Source organism: Cinclus cinclus, chromosome 28 (genome assembly GCF_963662255.1).
Source record: "Cinclus cinclus chromosome 28, bCinCin1.1, whole genome shotgun sequence".
NCBI classification, from domain to species: Eukaryota; Metazoa; Chordata; class Aves; order Passeriformes; family Cinclidae; genus Cinclus; species Cinclus cinclus.
Window position 1 is genome coordinate 2,438,005 of NC_085073.1, and position 25,496 is coordinate 2,463,500.

At 43.5% G+C, this 25,496-nt stretch overlaps 1 protein-coding gene across 3 annotated transcripts in view; it reads right to left on the minus strand.

The window, feature by feature from the left end:
- The window catches only part of AP3D1 (adaptor related protein complex 3 subunit delta 1), a 42,706-nt gene extending 17,429 nt beyond the window's left edge, over positions 1–25,277 (minus strand). The window contains exons 1-14 of one of the 3 annotated variants that reach the window (XM_062510201.1): positions 24,981–25,277; positions 11,523–11,618; positions 10,640–10,720; positions 9,986–10,066; positions 8,060–8,167; positions 7,571–7,700; positions 6,109–6,248; positions 5,776–5,849; positions 4,037–4,086; positions 2,591–2,640; positions 2,147–2,195; positions 1,233–1,378; positions 361–509; positions 43–273 (exon numbers count right to left, since the gene is read on the minus strand). In XM_062510201.1, coding sequence (XP_062366185.1) covers positions 43–273; positions 361–509; positions 1,233–1,378; positions 2,147–2,195; positions 2,591–2,640; positions 4,037–4,086; positions 5,776–5,849; positions 6,109–6,248; positions 7,571–7,700; positions 8,060–8,167; positions 9,986–10,066; positions 10,640–10,720; positions 11,523–11,618; positions 24,981–25,076 — 1,481 coding nt within the window. In that variant the 5' untranslated portion in view covers positions 25,077–25,277. The remainder of the gene's footprint in view (positions 1–42; positions 274–360; positions 510–1,232; positions 1,379–2,146; positions 2,196–2,590; positions 2,641–4,036; positions 4,087–5,775; positions 5,850–6,108; positions 6,249–7,570; positions 7,701–8,059; positions 8,168–9,985; positions 10,067–10,639; positions 10,721–11,522; positions 11,619–24,980) is intronic. The other 2 variants (XM_062510199.1, XM_062510202.1) reach the window with 2 other exon arrangements.
- Between the last annotated feature and the right edge of the window lie 219 nt (positions 25,278–25,496).

Sequence of the window (25,496 nt, forward strand, 5' to 3'; positions counted from 1 at the left end):
AAAGCCGCCCCTGACAGCACAGCAGGCCGTGCGTGCACTCACTCGGAGAACTCTCCGCAGATCCAGGCAGCGGCGTAGAGCACCTCACAGATGCCGTTCCTCTGGGCGTTGCTGGCGATGAGGTGGGCGTTGTCCAGCAGCGTGGCCATCTGGGACACCGCAAACCTGCGGATGGCTTTCACCCTGATGGCCACGTCCAACATCTGCGCTGCGATCAGGTGCCCGTGCCTCGTGCCCTCCAGCCGGGTCAGCTCCACCAGGATGCTTATGTACCTATGGAAAGGGCAAGGGATGGGGGGCATCAGAGCACAGCCCTGCATCAGCTGTGTGATGAGCTCCAGGGCAGCTGACAGCACTGACCATTCAAAGTTTGTGATGTACTGGTAATTGGACTGGCTGCAGATGTCTATGATTTTAGTCAGCAGCTCATCTCGGTACGTTGTCCCTTCAGCTTTATCCACGTGAATCATCAGTTTCTTCACAATCTCCATCAAGTTCTTCTTGGAGACCTGTTAAAGAGGTGGTGAAGGGTTCAACCACTTTCCTACACAGCCAAGCCCTTTCAGTTCCAGGAAAGCGGCTGCTGGCTCTTTGCTGGACCTATATCATGTTAACAAGAAACCAGAACCACCTCTGTGGGCCCCATTCCAAAAATGAACCTGGTTAATACTGCTCAATGCTGTTGTTAAAAAAGAGCCAGCACAAGTATCAAGGTGCTTAAGACATGACTGGATGTGGCACTTAGTGCCATGGCCTGGCTGTCAAGTGGTGTTACGTCAGAAGTTGGATTTTATGATCTCCAAGGCTTTTTCCAACGCAGCTGATTCTGTGATTCTTGCTGTGGGAGAGTTGAGGATCAGAATTACTGTCAGCAATACAGAAATCTAAGAGAAAATCAATCTTCCACTGTCAGATTAGAAAGTTTAAGAGTCTAAAACCTGTTTGCTTATAAAGGAAACAAATTTGGGAGTCATCAACATCCAATGGAATGGATTTCAAAATAGGTGATTTCCAACAGGGCCTGAACTGAGAAACTTCATCCAGTCTGAATCAGACTTTTTTAAGCCTTCATGCTGAGCCAGATATTTTACTTCCCCTAATTGCCACAAGAGATATGGGAGTTGTTACCAAAAGTCTGCTGTGGAGTGGGCAGAGAAAGTTGCATGTTTTCCTTAAACATCACCTTCCTAAGGGGTTGGGGGGCTGCAGAGGAAATAAATGTAGGAACATACCATGCCATAGAGGAGATCTAACGCTCTGAGTCGGATGGACTCATCTTTATCATCCAAACATTGGAGAATGAGATCCTTGTGAGACTGAACTGACTTGGGGTGCGTTTTCAGGATTTTGGACATAGCTAATAGTCCCAGGTACTTCACTGTGAAAGACAAAATAAAACTTCTTTCCAAATATAGAAACACTGTTTTGTGCTAAGTATGAAAACTTAAAGCTGACTTCAGCAGAAGCACTTGGTATTGAAACCCTTGAATAAAAATCTGTGATGAAGAAAAGCATTTTTGAGAATGATGAATCACAGACTACCATCTTTAATTTCAAAATCCCACAGACAGATAAGTAATTAGACATATAACCCTCATCAGGGTCTTCCTGTACCTCAAATTTTATCATTGATTCAAAAATATGTATTTAATAAATAAAAATGCTGTTTGAGAACAGGTATCCTGAGGTGAACACAACTTTAAAAGCACTGAAGGTTGGTGTGTAACAGTCTTGTTCTCAAGGGGAAAATTTCAGATGGCAGGAAAAAGAGCTGCACAAAAGAAAAATTTCCCAGTGTTCTTTGCAGTCACTAAAGCAAGTCAACACTCTTGCATTTTACTATTATGCTCACTCTGCTGAAAATAGCTGTCACTGCTTTCCAAGCAGCCAGTCTATAAAAAAAGAAATCCCAGAGCACGGAAAGAACTGCTTTAGATTTACAAGACCACAAACAGCAGTAATAATTGCTGTCATTTGTTTCTTAAAAATATTATTATAAAGAAGTGCTCACCATCAAAAATGATTACCATATAAAACCCCCCAGCAACTATTTACACCAGGCACTACAAAACCCCTCTGAGGATGCTGCAGCATCTCCCCAGTGCTTAGGGACCAACAGTTCCATGAAGACAAGCACCATACTTACAGTTCTGGTCAGAATCTTCTATCAATATCCTCAACTTCTGTACACAAAGCTGGAAAAAATCCACACCATTTATTACAGGTCTAAATTAAAATAAGTCTTCATGAAGTTTACCCAATACACAAGGAAGTATCTGACCAAGACCTGAGGTATCTAGGTGAGAGGGTTTTATTGCATTGACAGACTTCCAAACAAAAGGAACCTCTGTGTGAGTGTGCTGATAGCAGGAGAAGAATGGAGTTGGGAAAACCTTCAAACTCTGCATTTGACAGCAAATTAAGTAGGAGAACTTATATAGGAAATGCTTCAGTCTGCAGGATTGCACAGTGAGAGCACTTCAGGGAGCTACTGCTGTAAATCCTGGCAGAGGAACACAACCCCATTGTCCCCAGCCCTTGGGATCCCACAGCAGAGCAGAACAAACACCCCCCAAATGCAGGGTCCCACCTGGATGCTGGCACTGTGGTTGGGCATCCCCGAGGACAGAGAGATCAGAACTGAAACAGAAGCACAAATTCCAGTCAGTATTTCTGTGCTGGGAGTGACTGCAACAACACCACCCAACAGTCCCACACCTAACCCAGCTCTCAGAGAAAGGTGCTGGATTATTGTTTGTTTGTTTGCCTGGACTCTTGGGGGTCTGGAGAGAGGAGAGAAGGTTGTGACATGAATTTATAGTTTTATATACCATAACAGTAATAATAAGAGGGCAGGAAAAAGGTGTGAAGGTGGAAACAGCTGCAACAGCCAGGTCAAAGCTACTCTTCTTTGCTCTCACTAAGGTTTATTTCACTGACATCATGTAGCAGTCAAGGCTGCTAATATGTCAGCAGCTACTGCACAGCTGATTTTTTAATTGTGTACTTTCCTAATGTAATGGGATGCAGTAAGGGATCCTGGAGTTTTACGTGATTAGACTGGAGCTTTAATCAAGCCAGCCATTGTTGACTATATGGGACACTTGAAAGCTCTGGCAGCACACAGCCCCAGTGCAGAAAACGTGGGCTCACCCTGGTAAACTGCAGCTGGCACAGCACAGCCAAGCCAAGCCAAGCCCAGCTGTGTCTGAGCAGGTGCCATGTGCTGGACACTGTCACCTCCAGAGCTGTCAGGTGCCAGGTGCTCCTTTGGGGTTTCAGGGCTCCTTTGCTGGCTCTGAGTGAATTACTCTGTGTTATTTTCCCTCCCATCATGACACCTCACCTCCCTGAAGGAATGAAGGAGCACACATTGAATGACAGATCTCTCTTCCCTCTCTGAACTGACCCAGCACAGCAAGTTCTGCACCATTATCCAAAGTATCCACAGGAGACAGACAGACCAACTGTGAGGGTCAATAACTCTCTGCTCCACACTCTGATAGGAACAATGCCAAGCATGAGCTGCAATATAGTGTTATCCCTTTTTGCCTTTGTTTTCTCTCACCCTCCCAGTTATCGAGTTCATATCCTTTCCCCAGAAACTGAAACTGCCAATCAGTAACTCCAATTGCCTCCTCTAAGGAATTACACCCCATTTTTAAATGGCAAAGCTGCAAAATTTAAAAAAAAAAAAGTCTGATCCATCATCACATTAGAAAACTTGGCAAAGAGACATCACTCTTGTTTTAATTCTATTGCTGCTGGTATCTTTTGTAGTTGTAGCAACATTTAGGATTTGGCATATAAATAATCTCATTGTCTGTACTTGGTTTCAGCCTTCAGCAAACACAGCACAGCTGTAGTAACTGTGCCTCACCCACTGACAACATAAGATTTCAGCCCCACAGTAACAAAGTTTGCAGGAGACTTATTGCATTATAAAATAAGTTAAAGAAAAAAATGTTTAGAGCTGGTGTTAGCTGATGACAAAGTTCATCACTTTTTTTTCTAGGTTCCAAGTTTCAGTTCTCACCTGCTATTACTGTGTTCACACATTCATATAACAGAGACATGGCTGAGGTGCTGAAACAGAAATCAAGTATATTAAATAAGGAATAAACCAGCACATTTTGAAGAGCTGTCAGCACTATCTTGGAGCTAGTTAGCACCTTGAACTTCACAAGACATTGTCAATATTCTGCTCCATATCCCTTCAAACAGATGAAATAATTCTCACTTGAAAACTGTTGGGAAGACGAATTTTTAAATAAATGTTTAAAAACCCAAAAATCTTTTTGGAGAAGCAGCAACTAAGAGCACTGTGACACACAGAATACAGAAGGAAGTGGTTACTCAAACTCCAGCACCAGTCAGAAAATGCTGAAGCAATCTTGTCCAAGAATCAAATTAAATGCTCTGCCCAAGGTCAAAAATTCATGACAAGGCAGATGGAGAATCTCAGGTCTCTCCAAGCGAGTGAGTCACGCCTCAGTAGCAGAGGCTTGGGATGTGGGAACACACTTCCCATCCCTGGAAGTCAGCAACCCATTTCCAGGGTCTGATTTTCCCCAAAACTCAAATTCAAGGCTGCTTGCGCCAGCTGAACACACAGACAGAGCAGTTCTGAGCACTGCAGAGGTCCTTACAAAGCCTGGTCTGTACAAGAAGGAAACAGGAACCTCCTAAGACCCAAGGAGCAGGCTCCACGTGCAGGGTACCCAGGGGAAGAGCACAGCTCCAGAGGAACATGCCCTGAGGGTCAGCCTGGGATGCTGAGAACAAAGACCAACAGTTCTGCTCCCTGCACACTGGGTGGGACAGCTCAGGGTGCTGGGACTCAACATGAGAGCCCTGACTGAATGGAGACCAAGCCAAAGAGGATTCAGACCTCACAACTCAGAATTACTAATGTGGGAGTTGGGGAGAAGAGGTAGGACTGTCCATCTTCCCCCCCTTTTTCTGGTGGATTGTAACTTTGTTACTGCTGATAGCTGTCTGGAAGTACCTGGATGCTGGTCTGCTCTGAGCATGCCTTAAAGGAATTAGGATGGACCGAAATCACCTGGCTAGAGCTGCTCCCAAGGCTACACAGATATCTGCTTAAAACCCTGCCCTGTCACATGAAACAAAAACTTTTTCACTCAACTCCTGCATAAGATCACACTTCATAACTGGGAGAATTCATCTATTCCCTCCAAGGCATTATTTTCTGATTTCAGAATTAGAACCACTACACCACCACCACCAGCATTAACATTCAACTTCATTTAATCTACATTTAGAACATATACATTATAAGAAACCTCTTTCAAAACACATCTGAGCTGCTAAATGCATGAGAATGGGCTTTAATATATTCCTTGTCATACTGCTTTGGTGGGTAAGGAACTCCCAAAAGTCAGGAACCAAACGTGTGAGGTAAACAGGAGAGACAAATACACAGCTGAGCCTTTTTTAAGCCAGAGTTTTTATGCATCCTCCACAGTCATCTCTGGCTTGAAATGCAGTGAAAGGAAAGCAAATTGCTCCAATTTTCATGCATCCTTTGGAGGAATTCATGCTGACAGACACCCAGAGACTTTCCTTTAAGGTATTTTACCTCACTCAGGTTTTTCAGAAACAGCCCTGATCTAAGATTATCTTTCGATACTTGAAGCCAATACATCAAAAGTCAAGAAAAAGTTATAAAATGCATCCTCAGCCCAGCTACTGCCCCACCCAGCAGGTCCTTCCCCAGTCCTGACTGAACAAGGCAGGATCTGCCACACGTACCTGTGGATGAGGTTGGTCAGGGGCTCAATCAGTTTCTTTCCCAGTCTTGGTTCTAATGGAGTAAGAGCACCAAACTATTCAAAGAGAAGAAAAGTGAGTTAATAGCTGCTTTTCAACAGCTTCAAAACATTCTGTAAATTACAGCTCACTGTATTTAAACCAAGCTATATTAACATATTTTTCTCTTTGGTTACATTCACAAACATGAGGATATATTGCTGGTTTCCTATTCAGAATGAATGGTAACTATGCCACCCAGCAAGAAATCCATTTTCACACCCAAGGTAATTTAACAAGAACCCTAATCCTGTAAGCAAAAAACAGAATACTTGCCAGTTTTATAATTTTAATGAGAACCCAATTATTGGTTGACGACGTCATCAACTTGAAGAAGAGCGGAGCAAGGGAAAGGTAATTTTTGGGATTGCGTCGAGCCAGCTCACAAATAACATTTACTGCAGCAGACTGCACACCTGGGGAAATCAAGTGGGAAAAGCACAAATCCCATTAATGCCTTCATTGTAATTGAAGTTTCTGGTGCAGAACCCCCACAGCAAAAGCAGCTGAAACTTCAGACCTGTGTGTCCAATGGTTTGGCCCCATTCCCAACCCTGAGGCAGGAAAGTAAATACAGAGATGCAAAAGCAAACTGAGAAAGGGTTTTATTTAATTCTGGCCATTTTCTAATATAGCAGCAAGCCAGGTATCTGCTTTGGGTCCAGCATGACAAAAAACAGCACACTGCCACATCCCTGCCCTGGACTGTGGAGAGCTGGTTGTGGGACACAGAAAACATAATCAGTAATCATCCACCAGAAAGTTTCTAATCACTCTTGACTTCTCTGATATGCATTATTTAAAAATGTTTAAACACAGCACAAAAATAACAACTCCTTAAATAATCTGACTGGACATGTTCACTCCCTTCTTATTGCTCAGCCTCTTACATGGGTGGTTGTCAGTTTGGAATGTTTTAGTCCAGACAGGCTGGGTGTCCTAGAAAGAGCAATCCTCTCCACAAAGCATAACAAGCAATTTCTGCCTCTGTCTGCATGTGAGGGATTTTAATTCGTTAATAACAGTGTCCCTGGAAGATGAATATTCCATGCCCATAACAGAATAGTCCAGGAAATGCAATTACATTTCTCCCTGTATTTGCAGATACAAATCAAGTGGAGATCAGATACACACCACACACAAAATTCCTAAAACAAGTGTTTTGGCGCAGTGAGGGAATACCAGCACCTCCTGAAGACTGAGCAAAAATGTGAATATGATACAGAGCAATTGCAGATTTCCTGTGCTGCTTCTGACCTGCACTGACACAGTACTGAGGGGCCCAAAGAGCAGTCTGGACTCAAATAAATAAAAAATACACTAAGAGATATTAAATCATGTTAAGTGTCTCCAGTGCAAGTCAATAGCTGCAGCTTGCTAAAAAAGCACAGGAAGTAATAAAAACAGAACCCCAAACCCTGAAATCAACTGAAATATTTTCAACAGCCAAGTTCACTAAGCAACAAATCAGGAAACTTTAAGCTGCTTTGTCCATTAAGGTTTATCCCACTGATACATTTTCAGTAACTTTGGGTTTGAAGTGATAGACATTTGAAGAATATATTTTTAATATGGCAACACCTGTCAAAACTCTCATATGCTCACCTACCCTGGAACAGGTGAGTCAGTGCCCAAAAGATGATCATAGCATTTTTCACGTATCCTTGTCTCCACAAGCTCTACAAGCACATGGACCTCCACGTGCAGGAGCAAAAGGAATTCACTAAAATCCACTCACCCGGATCTGGGTCTTCAAGTTTCTCTTTAAGGCGAGGAAATGCAGGACGGAGGGACTCCGGGTACTTCAAAAAAACTTTGTACATGATTAACACTGCCTTCTTCCTGATGTAAGGCTTTGTGTGAGACATCTGTTAATGAAACAACGGCAGTCAGGCTCTGAGCACATCTGTTCTAGAGCTCCTGTGCTTACACTCCTATCAACAAAGCTCTTCCTGAGAGACTCAACAGCTTTTAGAAAACTCAGCTTTGAGGCAAGAGCAAAATACTTTTGTTATGTCATAACTTTTGTTATGACCAGAACTAATGCATATATTTCAAAGTGATCCTCTTGATCTAACTAAGGTCTGTAAAAGCTTCCCAGAACCCCCACAAGAATGAAGCAGCAGTTTTCACATGTAGCAGTTCTAAATTTAAGATATTTACCAGATCTGAATAACTTAGTATTCTATAAGTACAGAGTAAAGTTATTTCAACCTTATCAACTCACCAATGTCATGATGTCATTTGCCAAGTCCCTGGCAAGATCTGGAGTAACAAAACAGGACAAGCCAGTCAGTGCAACTCCAGTATCATACTGGTTAGGGCTACTCAGATCCTAAAAAAAGAAAAACACGCTCAAAAATTTAAGATCACACAGGACTGTCAAGAAACAATTTCCTCAGACTAATTTTATTCATTCAACATAAATGAAGCAGAGCTTCTACTTCATGGGAATATTTATCAACTGCTAACATCTGCTAAAGTACAGCCAGCCTGGGGTTTAATAATGGGCACGAGGAACCATAATTAAACAAGAGATGCATGATTGTAGCATAAAGGCAATCAGAGATCTCACCTTGGTGGTGCTTTAGAAATGGAAACAGTTCTTAAACTCTCATTACAGGACCACAAACCTATTTGAAGTCCTAAAACAATGATATTATACACTAATCCTGCTAAATCCAATTCCAAATGCCATCAACTTCACTGGGAACAAGCACTATTGATAAGTGGCGTCCCACATTAATCTAGTAGAGAAATGAGATTATTTTTCTCCTGAGATGCTGGCAGCACCTCAACTTCCAGTCCACAAAGACAGGACACAAATGATGTGTGTGGAACATATTTATTGGTCAAGTTTCCTTGGAACTATTTTTAGTCAGTATCCTACCCAGCCCTCCATAGTCTTTCAGGTCTTTCTAAACTTAAATCACTTAACCATAGTAAAGTTAATCTCTGAGACTATAAATTGAGTATCAGGAAACACAATCATGAAGCAGCTGCACAGAGCATTCCCACATGGACTGCTGAATTCAGAGTCCAGATTCAGATGGACACTGAGGCTGCTTCAGGGGAGCTAAACGTAGTCAGGCCTTTGGGGTTCTGTGCCATTTGCATCTCATTTAAAAACCTGCTGCAGGTAGTGGGAAATGAGAGTCTATATAAGAATAAAGCAATCTACTTCTTAAGGAGTAAAAAAATGCAATTCATCCTGGCTTTAATGTATTTTGAGAACTGATAAATCCTTCAAATCTCAAGTTGTTGGATCAATGAAACATGAAAGGGCATAAAGAAAGATGCTTTTAAAGTAAAAACTTGGGCACAAAGTGGAAGTAGCCAGTAAGTGACTGAAATTCAGTAAAATAAAGTGTCCATAATGAAGACAACAGATAATCACATTCAGCACAGTAGTTCAAAAGATAATGGGAAAAACACTAATTATTTGGGGAAGATACTAGATAACATCCTACTGCTCCTTTTTAAGCAAGGAAAACACATTTTGGTTCCTCAGATGGTAAAAATGCAGGGACATACTGCACTGGATCAGTCAAGTTTTAAAGCAGTGATACTTAAAAAATGAAAGTTAAGAGCTTTAAAAAAAAATCTGCAACTTCAAGAATGGGAAAACTATGGTGCAAACCAGTAACTCGATGTGATCAAGCTCTATGAAAATGAACACACACATGGGTACATGAATACAGAATAAAACTTTCCATATATTCTTCACCATCTTTACACCCAATTCTACCAGAGATGTCAAAGTTTGATCTGGAATAACAGACAAAAAGAACTCTCACGAATAGAAATATTGTGGAGCCATGTCACTCCCGAGCCACTGCTCATTTTACTTCAGGAATGGGGACATTTTCCCTGCCTGCTACATTCTTATAAGCACTGCCTAGACACCAGCAAAGTAATTTCTGTCACCATTCTCTGTGCTGAACAAACACAGAGCTGGTATGAGACAGCATAGGGAGGGCTGTGCACAGGTCCTGAGTGTTTCATTAATCCCTCAGTTTGTGGAATGACAGGAGACTTCATATCAAGAATTCTACTTGAAGACCTCTATATTCCTAATGAGACATACTTGGTACAGATGTGAAATTATAAGTAGGGAGACAGTGCAAGAAAACATTAAGAACTGAACATTTACCTTTCGGATCTGATTAGTTGTCAGCATAATGACATCAGTCCCTTCATGAAAGCACTGGGAAGCAGCCAGGTACCCAATGCGCTGGGAAAAGGCAAGCAGGAAAACAAGGTTTGTTGTTCAAGTCAATTTAGACACTGTTTAGGTGAAAAACAACTTTTTGCAAGTAGCTATTACAAGCAATATTAAAAAGATGAACAAGTAGGTTTATATAACAGAAGAGGTATGAGAGGGTTCTCTAGAAAAGGGGGTTTATATCAAGAAAGGATAAATTCAGACAAGTAATGTTCTACTGATAATTTATTTAGGTATAATAAAACTACCTTCACCTTCTCTGTTTGTTACTACACAGTTCAGTGACTATGAAGCAGCAGAAATAAGGTAGGATTGTCTCCTACTTTAATTTTGTCTCCTGCGTTTCAGGTATAAAGCCCCATTTGGAAATCATTCCTTAGGAAGTAACATTCCACCCTGTTATGTGAAAAAGGTTTGCAACAGAACATGAAACCAATCTTTCAAGAAAAATTATAAAACTACTACAAAATGAAAGATGCTTGGTACCAGGAATCTCAGATGTCTTCGCATAAAAATACCCTGGCTTTTCACAAAAGGTTTCTGACAACTTGGTCAGGATAGCTGTATTTACAGAGAACTCACCTTGAACGTAAACTTGGAAGCACTCATAACTTCAATAATGTTGAAAGCAGCCCAACTGATGTCATAGCCCAGCATCTGTAACTGTGAGCAGAAAAGCCAAGATAAACTTCTGAAATAAAAGACTCAAGAAAATAGGTTAAGGCACATCCCAAAATTGAAGATGCAACAGGAGTCTAAAAATTATACTGGAAGACATCACAGGTTTATGAACAAAGTTTCACTTACTGTGAGTGGTGCAGTGTAAGACATCACAAGTTTTAAATAGTTTGCATTAGTTCCAGGGTACCCAGAGCAGCTGTGGCTGCCCCTGGATCCCTGGAAGTGTCCAAGGTCAGGCTGGACAGGGCTTGGAGCACCATGGGATAGTCAAAGGAGTCCCTGACCACAGCAAGGGGGGCACTGCATGAGCTTTAAGACCCCCTCAAATCCAAATAATTCTGTGATTCTATGATATGCAGTTAGATAAGCATTAGTGTGAAGGGCTGTCTTCCTGATTTTTTAAAAATAAAAAGCGTAACAGAACCATGACAAGAATTCTTCACCAATATTTCTGTCTTTTCCTTGTCAACAAAGGACTGAGCAAAGAGAAAGAAACCCAGTTTCAAGTGTTCATGTCACTATGTCATAAGAACCAATTCAATTGAAAACAGTTTCTTTTAACTTGTTTGTTTTAAATGAGATTCACTTCCTGACCCATCACAATAAAATCCAATTGTACCAAACAGAGCAGGAACATGCAGCTTCTGACGTCAGAGCTGGAGGAGCGCTGTCCCCACAGCACTTAGAGCAGCCTAGGGAGAGCAGGCACCCAAGGTTGGCTTCAAATCAGCAGGAAAGACCAAATTCCAGCTGCAACTCCATGGGATCTCAGCAAGGCACTTACGTAGGTCAGTTTGCAGACTGCATTTGCCTTCACTGCGATGTTGTCCTGCTTCAGCTCCTGCTTGATCTCATCAATGCACTGCGAGATGTATTTTGCCTGAGGAAAGCAAACAATTGGAGCTCCTTTACCAGTTTCTCAAGTTTCCAGCATGTTGGTGGGGAGAAGCAGCAGGACTCAGCATTTGCAAGCACCAATCTCACAAACACTATCTAGAAAGCATTAAATTAAAAACTACTTATTAAAAAACCACCACAATTCCGTTACAAAACCAAAAGTATGAGATGTTCCTTTGGTGGTTGTCCCTTCTGCCTCTCCCTCACAGTTACACCACTCACTCCAAAGCTCTAGGTTCAAAAATCTGCAAACACGAAGCTGTTCAATGGAGACTGAGTAGGCAGAGGTCTAACAAAACCAGAGTTCACCATTGCTAGAAAGCTCCCTGCCCCCAGAGGGACGTCAGAGAACACCCACCCGTGACATGACAAGAAGAAAGTATCAAACACTGGCAGCAGCCCACAAATGAAAGTGACTGATGAAAACACACTGAGCTACCCCACTTGTGGACGTGCTGCCAATGATGGCACTGTGGGTGTGCACCCACAACACTCACCATGCCTGAAGGGACACAGCTCAAGGCGTGGATGGGACACAAGCTTCCTAGATCCCCCCAGTCATGGAAAGTTGTGAATCCCCTCTCTGGTTCTCAACTTACATGAGCCCTTTTGCCATTTCCACATTTTGATATATAACAGTTATTAGCATGAATTTCTCAGCAATTCAAAGAGCCAAATGTCACAATGTTTATATTTAAATATTGGTGCTTCACATCTTTCCAAGCAATCACATCTGTGCTTGTGGGAAGGATGTGGCAAACATGTGATTTAAAATTTTCTGTACAGATTTTAATTTATAAGCAGAATTTGCTCAGCCAAAGATTCTTCCAGTTCACAATTAATTATTATTTAAGTACTGAAGGCATCTGCTACAGGAATCATGAAAATTTAAATGCTAAGAAATAATCTCTCTTTTTCAAAGCCATGCATGCAGCAGGGTATTTCACATTCCTAAATGCCAGAGGATCCCAATTATCTGCCAGGTCAGAATCCAATTATCTAATCCCTATCTGAATACCACCACTTTCCTCTAAAATGTTTTTTCAGCACAGAATTCTACTAGTCTGACTTTAAAAAAATATTTTTCCCCCTTTACACTAATTTTTTGTGTATTAATGCAACAATTTTTTAGTCTTTTTACAAATGTCCTGGAGTGACATTCACTATTCAAGTCACAAAAGTCTGCTGCTACAAACAGTGGGTGGAGAATGGATGGAGATCAGCCCTGGGGGAAGGATTTGGGGTGTTGGTGGGGGAGAGGCTCAACCTGCCCCAGCCATGGGCACTGACCCCAGAACCCCCCTGTGCTGGGCTGAGCCCCCAGTGTGAGCATCAGGGGAGGGGGAGATTCTGCCCCTCTGCCCTGCTCAGGTGAGACCCCACCTGCAGAGCTGCCCCCTGCCCTGGGGAACAGCATCAGGAGGGCATGGAGCTGCTGGAGCCAGTCCAGAGGAGGCCACAGAGATGCTCCAAGGGCTGGAGCCCCTCTGCTCTGGGGACAGGCTGGGAGAGCTGGGGGTGTTTAGCAGACAAATGAGCTTTAAGGAATTTAAATATTCCTACATGCCTGTATTTGGGATAGAAATACTATCCTTACAGTGGGAATTCTCATGTTAAGGGAAGGCATTGCAAACACCAAATAACCTTTTCCTGTACACAGATCTCTTCTGTTCTGGATACAGGTGAGTGGATAGCACCTGTCAAAACTGGAGACAGCATCACCCCCGAACACTTAACAATGTAGTGACCAGGTGACTTTACCCACAAGCAGATTTGGGATTCTAAACCCTTCACCTGAGAGCGATTGAGGTCCTGACAACTCACATGGGAAGTTTAAACTCGTGAGTATAAACTAAAAAATCCTTCTGAGGGTAGAAAATAAACATTTCATCGAAGATGCTCAAAGAGTGACTTACACAACCTGCAATTGATCCACAAACATATTGTACTTGGACTTGAATATTTTATGCCCACAGAAGAGCACTCAGGAACAGTGTCACAGAATCTTTCATGTGTGTATCTTATTGCCACATCCTGGGCAGCCAGTGATGGTTCTCAAGGCAGAAGAACACTGACACACAGATTCTCAGTCTTTATATCCATAACCAAAAGCCTCACTTACTTCCCACTGCATCTATCCCCAAACTGTTCAAACATTAGCTTAAGCTTCCTGGCAACCTCTTCAGAGTTGAACACAACCCACTGTGGGAGCAGGAGAAGGGGGAAAAAAGAAGAGTACAGGGAAGTTCAGTAGTGCCCAGCACAGCTGAACACAGGCTCCAAAGTCACCAGCCCCAGCATCCCACAGGTAAATCCCTGCCTAACAGTTAGTCCAGCTTCTGGAAAAGCATATTACAGAACTCAGACTCAATCTGCAACTGAAAAAAAGGGATTAGAGAGAGCAGAAAGAAGCCCTTCCAAAACAGCTGTACTCCAAATCCCAAAACACTCCAAAGAATGACAGGCACTATATATAGAAAGCTTTACAGGATCAGCAGGTATTAACTTTTTGTTAATCCTGTGAAGCAACACTGCTGTGAATGAGCAATATGAGAAAAACTGATCTGTTCAGTCTCCCTCCTATAAATCTGAAAGCCAAGTACCCCAACCAGCTGGATCTGCTGCCACATTTCACACCCACAGAACTGGGAGGGAACCTGGAGGCAGGAGCCAATCCTTAGCCTCTGGCTTGGGAACGCTGACCTGGGCACAGGGCCTCCACCAAAGCACTTCCCACTGACCCATACCCACAGCAGCCCACAGGCTGCTCAGTAGGGTCACACCAGACAGCAAAAGGCAGAACAACCATTTCATGCAATAAAAAAAATTGTAATCACTCAGCAAGGCCTAAATATTTGGAAGAAAAAAAAAAACCCTTCACATTTACATACTTATACAGCAAAAAAATCTGGGTGTCTTGCCCAGCACTGATTATATTTTTGTATAAATCCTTCTAATGCAGGAATTTCCTAGGGTGGTAATTAAAACCAAATATTTCCCAGAATATAACCAGCTCCATTTCTCCTTAAATGCTTTTGAGGTCCCACGAATCACAGAATCATTAAGGTTGGAAAAGCCCTTGAGGATCAACAAGTTCAACAGTTGTTAATCCAGCACTGTCATGCTCATCACTAAAACATGTCCCCAGATGCCACATCCACACAGTTTTTTTAACACTTCCAGGAATAGTGACTCCACCACTGCCCTGGGCAGCCCCTTCCAATGCTTGACCACCCCCTTTCTAGGAAGCAACTTTTCCTAATATCCAATCTAAACTTCCCCTGGCACAGCTGGAGGCCATTCCCTCTCCTCCTGTCCCTGTTCCCTGGAGCACAGCCCGACCCTCCCCCCGGCTGTCCCCTCCTGTCAGGGAGTTGTGCAGAGCCACAAGGTCCCCCCTGAGCCTCCTTTTCTCCAGGCTGAACCCCCCAGCTCCCCCAGCCTCTCCTGGGGCTCCAGCCCTTTCAGCTGCTCATCACACTTGTGCTCTAGTCCCTGCCCTGGACACTCTCCTGCCCCTCAATATCCTTATCATGAGAGGCCCAAACCTCACCCGAAGATTCAAGATAGGGCCTCAGCAGCACCAAGAGTTCATTTATGCTCCCAGTATTCATTACAATATATTTCTTAACCATTAATTCCTTATTAATTCTGTGACAGTATAATTTGCAGTTTTGTGTTGATGGCTCACATTGTGGCCAGTTGATTAAGGAGCATTTCTAAGCCTCAACATTTACAGGCAGATGGCTCAGAGGGAGCCAGGCAATGCTCAGGCAGCCCCTCAGGCAGCAGGGTGAGGACAGGCAGAGCCATGAGGCACTGAGGAATGTGGAATTTCTCTCAGGAGGAAAGGTGGGAGCAGGGGCAGAACTGCCTGCCAGCAGCAGAGCTGGAGGCTCTGAAAGCAGCAGGCAAGGAGTGAGGCTCTCTCTTATTCCTGCTAGGCTGCCAAGCAGGGAAGGAGCCTTCCCCTGCCTCAGTGGAAAAGGCTCCTTAATGAAATGCTATAGCAAACACTCTGGTAATCGTTGTGTCTCCCAAGGAGCATTACAGAACACCCCGGAGCAGCCCAGCTAAAACCCAAGTGCAGCCTGCAGATGTGAGCAGTGAATACTCAACAAAGCTGCAGCAACAATCACAACTGCACTTCTCAAAGTATGTCACCAGCGAGATGCTGGAACATTTTATATCCATTAACAAAATACACAAGCTGTTTTTTAAAACAAGCCCAAATTCCTCAAGAATTCCAAGATCTCACCTAGAAAATATGTGCATTTAAATGAATGTGAGTGGCTAAAATAAGAAAGAAGGCATCATGAATCAAAGACACAGTCCCTTTGAAATGGAAGGTGGAAGGGGAGAGTGGGTCATGGTAATAAGCCAAAAACGTCATTTTATAAGATTTTTCATTTCCAGCCATATTTTCTGACTTAACTCTGAAAAACACTAAAGCTTTATTCCGAGCCAAGACAGACCTTGGGATTTGCTGACAATTTCAGAGATGCTCACAAAAGACTTACCTTTCTCAAGCAAGCTGTATGTGAGGATAAAAAACAAGCAAGCAAACAAAACCAAACCAAACAAACAAAAAAACCCCCACTCATCTGTACAGCAATCACATTCCTAAGAAATTAGATTCTCCATGCTATACTTTCTTTCATTACCTGACAGGAACACACTAGTGACTGGGATGGAGATCACTGCAGAACCTTTACATTAAATTTAATCATGTAAACTACTCATTTCCAGTAGTCTTTAGGAGGCTGCATTTTCATCTCAGCCATAAACCACCTTCTAAACCCAAGAGAAGACAAACTCACATTCCTGCCACTTTAGGTTGTAGCCCAGCAAACCAAATGCACTTGATTTGAGATTCAAACCTGTCACTGCAACATCCAAGTGCTTCCATCCAGATGAAAGACCAAAATAGCAGTGAACATTAGTTCCTATTTCTCTTGAACTTTCAGGGTTAAATCAGTGTTTTAAAGAAAGAATTATTAACAGTGAATGCCACAACAAGCAAAATATTTTCTGATATATCTGAAACTACACCATGGTAAAACAAAAATGTTTGGAATACTTAGAACATAAAAATAAGTAAGCACAAAATGTAACATTTCTGTTTTAAGCACTATTGGATTTTTCAGTTTTTGGCAGGACTTTGAGATGAACTCCACGAGATCACGCTGAGCACAAGCACATGATGGTCTCACATGAGACGAAGATACCCACTGCTGCAAGTTTGTAACATGACCAGGATGCTCAGCACTGAAGGCAGTCACACCCCAAGACACCTTGTGGAGGTGAAGAAACCTTCAGGTCTCTTTGTGCTTCAGGCAGCAGATCCCATTCCCAGCACAGCACAGATCAGCTGCCAGCTCCTGACTCCAAAAGAAGGCTGGGAAGAAATATTTATCACTTGCCAGGCTTCTTTCAAACCCCAAAAGCAGCACTTGTCAAACGCCACTGAACCAGAGAACACCTCTAGTGTTTGCAGGACCTGGGCACGTTCTACCATGACAGTATGGAACGAATCAGCTGAAGTAACAGACAAGGGCATTAAAGAGCAAACTGTGCTGCTTTCTACTGACTTAGACACAGCATTAGAGATGAACATATTACACATTAATATCCATAAAAATACTGTATTATTCAAATACTGTAGAAAAAGCTATTTGAGCTAAATAACAGGCTCTTTTGTTAAGGCTACTCCATGACTGGATAGAAAGAATTCCAAGGCACATGCTCCTCACAAGTAACTTCACCAAAACCATGGCAAAGCAGCTGAGCACAGAACAAAGGATCAGCAGTGAGTGGGAAGCTGCACAGTGTTCATCTTGATGGGTTTGTAGCAGCCTGAGTCCAGCAGAGCAGAGGGTACTCAGCTGCAACAAAGAGCTCAGGAAACTGAAAGGCATTTTCATAAAGCCAAGCTTCTCTTTCACTCAGCTGCTGATAAACAGCATTGCTGCACATGTTTTAACATGCCTTAGTTTTGTCCTTGCTCCCCAGCTTTCCAGGCATTTACTGGCTCGTCCTGAGGGAGGCTTAAGATCCCAGCCCAATGTGCTGTTCTAAGTGACAGCACCAGAGGCACGAAGTTCTGCTGGTTCATTTGCAGCAGTCTTCTATATTATTTATTAGAAACTCGATGCATTACCTACTGCCCCCTTGTCTGGTACAAGCATAGGGAGATCACAAGACTCCTTGGCCAAACAACACAGAGGAAGGAATGCAGAAAGTCCCTTTCCAGTTTTTTTCTTGTTAATGTTTGCTGACGTTACACCAACTGAAATCTGGCATGATGCATGCACACATCCATCCTAAAGAGATTCATAAGCCAATTAAAACCTTTGAACCTTATTCTAAAAATTCAGAAAAATGCTATCTATGGCCAGTACTGTGCATCAATTTCAGGGCAGATACCCAATCCCAGACTAACCACTACAGCTCCTTAAGGAACTGCAGAAAAACACACAGGGCCTTCTGAACAGGTTTGTAACACAAACATTAGGTTTCATGAAAGAAACAACTGTAGATTTGCAGCTGCTTGTCCAAAGTGACTCCAAGCACTGGGGTATTCTGGAGTCTCCCACGGACAGCTCCTCTTTGGTGGTTTACCCAAAGACAATTCAGGATTTCACACTGAAACGCTCACAGAAGGGCACTGATGCAGGCAGCCAGAGCTACACAAGCCTTCCTGGCTCCCTCCCAAGTGGGCAAGGCCAAGATCACTGCTGGCACGTTGGGAATCAGGGAAGTGGCAATCAGCGAGCCCCAAACACCAGTAAATCAGTAAGCAGGCAGCAGCAAGGGTCAAGAAATGTCCCTTGATTATCTTCAGTCTGATCAGCCCCTTAATATAAGCATGTCTCCAGTCTGATCACAGTATTTGTTAATTTAATTGCACAGCAATTAAACAATCCTCAGGGGTCTAAACCATATCTAAGCAGACAACTTTTAAGTCTGAAGAGATGTGTCAGATAAAAGTGCTCATCCTTGCAAATACAAGATGTACCCAAAGTTTTATTTTTACATTGCTATGCAAAAAGCTATGCAAGTGTTTTTACAGTAGATTCTTCAACTTGCTTGTTACAGACATTTCTGCAGTTTCAGGCTCTGATAAAGGCAGACTTCATTAAAGCACGTGCTTTGTTGGATGCATAGGAAACAGTCACTTCCTCCTAAGGAACTAAAGTAGCTATTGTTGCTGAGATTCAGATGACTGAAGTAGTTCAGGGAGAAACCAAAGAAAGATGCTTAACGACTTATTAATACCAAATAAAAATGTAACACTGAAAATACTACAGAGCTCTAACACCGATTCATGCACAGCTGTGAGTACTTTGCAATTACAGAAAGGTAAGGAGGACAATGAAGAAAAAGATGGTTCATGGCCATTCCTGACTTCTTAAATTCAGCACAAATATTTGTGTAATTAAAGTAAGTTTGTTCACCTCCTCCCTGCTGTACAATCACGCCACTCACACTAAATAAACATCCACTCTCAAAGTTGAAGCTGATTAACAGAGTGATCCACTTGGGGCAATGTGTCTTATACAGCTTTACCATAAAGAGTGGGCCAACCAGAAGAAAATTTCAACATTCCCACAGACTCCCTCCATTTATACACCTTTTAACATGGAATTTCTCAGCAGAAGTAGTCAGGTTTGTACATCTAGGTCATCATGGAAATAACAATATAAAAGAAACAGCTAATACAAAAACCAGCACCCAGCTATGAGGTTTTCAAACTGACTGATCAGCCACTGCTAGGCTGAGGGGGAGCTGGTAGGAACCAAACATCCCTAATACCCAAGAATACTGATACTCAGGATTCAACAGGACTCACTTATTTCAGCTACCTTGAACATTTGCTTCTTATTAAAAAAAAAAAAAAAAAAAAAAAAGTTCAACCACCTTTCTGAGCTACTAACACTACCACCATCAATGTTATTTTCTGCAATTTTTACTCGATTGAAATATTTTTCTGCTTCCTGACACCTGGATTTTAGCAGACTCCCCCTTAGATGATGAAGCATTTCAATGTCTCAGGGGGAATGATCAGCAGTTTTTAATAACCTAATGAACACAAATGCTTCCCTGTAACTGGTCCCATGACTTGGTTCTTCCTGGTGCCTGTCATGTAATGCTGCCCTTCACAGGGCACCAGGGACAGGACGTCCTCCCAGGAACACCTCCAAGGGAAAAACCTAAAGGTGCTGTCTGTACACAAATGTAATCACTAACCCACACTGCTGAGGAAGAGGTTTGCAGTCACTTTCATGGACATTGATGGCAAGAAACCACAAAAAAAAAAAACAAAAAAACCCCAACATTTTCTGCACTCAGCACCAGGACAAATATCTGCATCAAAAAGCACCAAATAAGCAACTCTCTGCAGCTGATCACAGTGCAGAAATGTAATTTGTATCCATATTTTACTTTGATTTTTCTGGCTGTTTTTCCCCTGGCCTCACTAAAAGTACAGTGGATAGTCGGTCACTCCATTTCTTAGGTACCAGACAGCTCTTCCTCTCCCCTGGACCTGCCTGGGCACAATATTTACTTCCACATGTGCCACTGAGGATCTGTCTGGAGTGTTTCAAACCCTCAGTAGAGACAGCTGTAAAATGATCAGGACTGGGAACAAAGCTATTATCCCCACTTATGCCACAGTCAATTAAGTAATATTTAATAAAGGAGAAAGCAAGAAGCTAATGAAAGGCAGCACTAATGCAAAGCCTCAGCTGCTCCTGCCTGTAATCATAGGAGAACAAGCCCACATCTTGGCTCGTGTTCCATGCTCCAAGCTCTTTGTGTCCATGACACAGCAGGTAAGGCAGCACAGTCACACTGGACCTTGCAAGCTGGTCCCAGACTGGTTTCTCACCAAGTGGTGTGAGGTCCTTATCCAACCCTCCTTGTGCATTGTTTCTATTTCTGACTATGTCTTTTCCGATGATTCACACGCGAAGAATTAACAATAGCAACTCTAGATCCACTTGGAAGTGGGTGGAATAATGAGCTGCCTTCAAAGATATCAACACGTACACGACACACAGTAACTGATCGAGCAGCAGAGCCTGAAAGAGCTGTCTGTCATCAATGAACTGCACTGCACAGCAGTTGGTCTCTTCTTTCAGGCACCAACAAGCTGTTTAGCATTCCTCAAAATTCCCTGATTATGTTCCATCCCACAGCTTTACCATCAAATACTAATCCTGCACCAGTGGCTGAGGCCAGGCTGTCAGAAGCCACAGCATGAGAAGGCCTTTGGCCTTGCTGAGAACAGGCTGAGCCCAGAAGAGTTTTGTGATGTGAAAAAGATTCCTCCAAACTCCCCATATCATCATTTTGTCTGAAAATGTGTCAGAGAAGAAGCTGGAAAATCAGCAGTGGAACACAGCAGCCCTGTAGTTAGGGGGAAAAAGCTTTTTTAACAATACAAGCACCCTGTCCTCATGTAACACTCAGTAAGCAACAAGAAGCCACTGTCAGGTTGGAAAGCCCAGGCTGACAGCAAAACACACATTTCACAGCTTGACACACAATGCTTCTCCCATTTAGCAAGATATTAGTAACTGAAGTTAATTTTTTTCCCCCCAACCAGCACCACTGATTTCTCCTTTCACTCTTCCAAAACAGTTTAAGTGTAAACCAGCAATGAGATACATATCACCTAACACCACAGAGAGGAAAATGTGAATTTTTCAGTATGATTTTTCCTGAAAGTATCAATTTCCAAAAAAATGAAGGGCTAATCCTGGCACACACAGCAGAGTCTCTGAGAAAAAGAGGGGACAATTTTTTCACATTAGAAGTGCACAGATATTTTGTACAGGACTTTTTTAATCCCTTCTCTCTCCTTAAGTGTCCCACAGTAAATCAAAGACAACTGAAACAGAGGGCTACTGTTTGAATGAGTCTAAGCACACTCATTAATATCTATTTCTGTTACTTTATAATTTCAGTTTTTAAAGGAACATCTCACATCAGCATCTGACAGGAGCTTCCTTGTTGGGAAAAACAAACTTAACTGTGAATGCAAAACACTGTGCAACGGCCAAACAGCATCAAAGAATTATCCTGTCCCTTATAACACATTTAGGAGAACAGATATAATTTACCAGTTTGGACTATCTTGGCAAATATCCAGTATACTTGAACAGCCTGTGGTACAAGGCACTCCTGTCCTTAGCATGCTGTGAAGCAGATCCTGAAGCAGCAGGCACAGAGTGGGAGAAGTTACTCCATGGCATACAATAACCACCTAATAACTGCTGAAAACCACCACTTTCATTAGCAAAAACACTCCTTTTCCAAAGGAAAGAGAGAGAATGAGGTATTGGAAGTGAAAAGTTAGGAAAACACAGTAGGATCAAGTTTGGCTTTGAATTGGCACTGGGGAACAGCACGGGGACTAAAGCACCTGTTGGAAAGTAAACACAGCATGTCAGACCTGGGAAGGAGCAAATGCTGCTGTGCCACCTCATTCCTTGCACACAGCGCGTGCCCTGTGGAAGGACAATGCAGCTCCAGCACTCCCTAGAACACTGGAAATGGACAGTAAGCCTGCACAGAGCAGTGGTTGTGTTAGCCACCTCCTCTCTCCTACCTCACATCCCACCCCTTCGGTTTCAGTGCTTGAAATTCAAAATAAATGGGTCACACAATGGAAATGCCACTGAGAGCCGTCTGCAGACAGGCTGTGAGATTGAGGGCCACGAGCTGAGGAGCACACAAAACTCGTCAATAAAGGGATGTGGCCTCCTCTGACTTCAGGAACACCGTGGGGTGTGAGATTTAGGGTCACAGGAAGAACACAAACCCACCAAGCAAGAACACAGCGTGGCTGTCAAAGAACTGCATTGAGAAACCCACTCTAAACTGGAGTGCCAAGCACTGGTACAGCCTCGATGGGCTGTGAAATACCAGACATGCTCATGTGGTACCTGCCTAAGAAGTGGAAAGGAATAAACCTTTCCATCTCAGCTCTACCAGGAGAGACTGCCCAGAGAGATGAGGGAATAAGTGATGGCAGATTTTTCCAGGTGATTAAATTCCAAAACACAAAACCCAACACATGCAAATAAACTAAACTCCTGCAAAAAGCACACGTAAATCAGAAGTCAAAACAACAACCTTGCCTTCATTTCTCTTCATATCATTGCTATTTAACAACCACAGTAGCTCCTTTGCAGAGACAACTCTTCCTGGAGAAACTCCTGTTGAGCCAAGACAAATAGCTAATATCCTCCCCACTAAAGCACACTGGTTTTTTTAAAACAAATTCCCTTTTCTGAACAGGATAGAATGTCTGTCTTCGGCTTAGACACTTATCTTGAGACACACAAATGTTGAACTACAGCAGTGGAACAATGCTTAACAGATACAATGGACAATGGAAGCACTCCGGGAAAAAGAGGAAGATTTTCTGCAGCTACTTCCTCTAAAACAGCATTCTGATTTTGTAACAGCACCTGAAAATTAGCCAATGTCCCTGGCCTCTGCCTGGGAAGCACTGAATCCACACCCAAAAGCTCAACAGCAGGTTTACAGCTCTCTCCAGCTGAGCCAGGAAAAGGCACAGTCCTGCACTGTTTGCAGCCACTCTCTGGAATTAAGAAAAATGTTTGAAGGATTCCCAAACACACAGGTTTTACCAGTGCAATATCTTAATCAGCTGAACACATCCTGGTTTGGGTTTTAATTTTTGCTGTGCTCGTGAGGACATAAAAGGGAATTATCCCTACAGTTATCTATTGCAAAATCTCACCATTTATACTCCGAGAAGTTTAAAATCCCATCATGCTGCAGCCCAGTTGCTGTGTATCGCTTTAACCTCACTGAATCACAGAGTGTGCACATACCTGAGTAACAGCTTCCTACAAGTACACAGAGCCCTACAAAATTATCCAAGAAGTGTTTTTTCCTAACTCCAAAGGGCATAAAAGCCAACACATTTTAACTATTTCTTGTCACAGGCTGAGAACAAGTTGAGTGTGGCTTGCAATTCTCTTTATGAAGCTGATTGCCACAAAATTATTTTGGAAAATCTTCTCAAAGAGCTGGTGCCACAAAGGCCTGGACCTTCACCAGAAGATCCTCAGAGGTTCCACAGCTGATGAAAACACTTTCTGTCCTATGCACAAAGGAATAAAAGCACATTTGCTGAAAGCAACACAACACATTGGGGGGAAGGCAGGGCTCCATAAGAATACTGCTCACCTGCTCCAGCAGAACATATTAGGCTCATAAATTCCATACAAATTTGCTGTTGCCACTTCATGCTGTTCCCCACAATTTTCAGGATACTGCACAGCACCCATACCTTCCTCTGCCACCAAACCAATCCCAGAGATTTCATATATGCTGAAATAAATTGGATTCAATGACCCTGATGGGCTCCTTCCAACTCAGCATATTCTCTCATTCTGTGAAAAACAGAATTTCCCAGGTATGCTCACTACCAAATAACCCTGTGCCCTGTGCACAAGGGACTTCACAGAGATTTTGGAAGTTGTATTTTGTGTTTCAGTTCAACAGCAGCAGCAAGGAAGAACAGTTTTCCTAGTAAAGGTCTTCACTTAGTTACATGTTTACAAGTTTTCCAGATGCTTTTGACAGCTGATACTGATTCCACAGCAACCCTCCAACACACCAGCAAAGCCCAGCTGTTAGACCAAAAAAGTTTCTCAGGCTTCATGAGTTACTCGAAGATGAACATAAATGACATTGGGGCCCGTTACTTCTCAATTACCGTGTGACACTTCGCTGTAGAGTCTCACATAACACGTTCTTGATGACTAATTATTTCACCTATACTAATTTCCTGGTCACATGCTTCTAACACAAGAGCGGATAACAGGCCAACACAGAGAACTGATTGCTGCCTAGAAAAGCTCTGAGAGAAGGACATTTTAGTCAGGAGATACTCAGCATGAATGATCTGAAAGCTGAATGAGGAGCTTAGATCGCCTGCATAACAGCTTCAGGGTGAACAATAAATAGGTAACTACAACACGTGATTGTAGGGCTGGAGAGGGAATTCCTCTACATTATCCTCTATAATAGTAATTTATACATTTTTATATATATCCGTATGTTTATCCGGGATCTCAACACCACAACACACGGAATAGAAAGGTGAACACCAAGCACGACCGTCCCGTAGTAACTCACGTGCTCAGCCAGCCTGTCCCTCCTGCCCCACACCCCACCCTCACCTTCCCCGTTCTGACTCCCGCTTCCCCCTTCCCAAACCAACATTCCCTTCTCAGACACGGCCCCAGCGGACAGCGGTGACATCCCCGGGCCGCACCGCGGGGAAGGGTCCCCTCACCTCATCCTCCTTGTGATTGCGGATACCGCGCACCAGGTCCTGCAGGTTCTTGTCAAACATACGGTCGATGCTGCCCTTCACCATCTTCAGCGCCATGGCGGCGACGGGGCCTGCGCCGGGCTGAGGGGCCGGGCCCGGCCGTGGGGGGCCGCCGCGGTGCTGCTGCCGCTCGAGCCGGGTGAGAGCAGCGGTGCCGGGGCGTTCACATGCCGAGAGGAGCGGGAGGGCACGGACGGAGCTGCCCTGACGAACAAGCAGGCACGGACGACCACAGGCACAGCTCCGGGCAGCGCTGAAGATCCGGCACCGACAAAATGGCGGCCGGTCAGCTGAGGGCTCGGCCACGCCCCCGGAGTGGCCACGCCCCGACCGACCGGCCCCACCCCCTAGCCAACACCGTCCGCTGTGCTGCTCTCCAGCCCCGCCCACTCCGTCCAGGCCCCGCCTCCTTCTGGCCACGTCCCCGGAACGGCCCCGGCGCTCCCGCCCGCCTCGCCCCCACTACCTTGGACACGC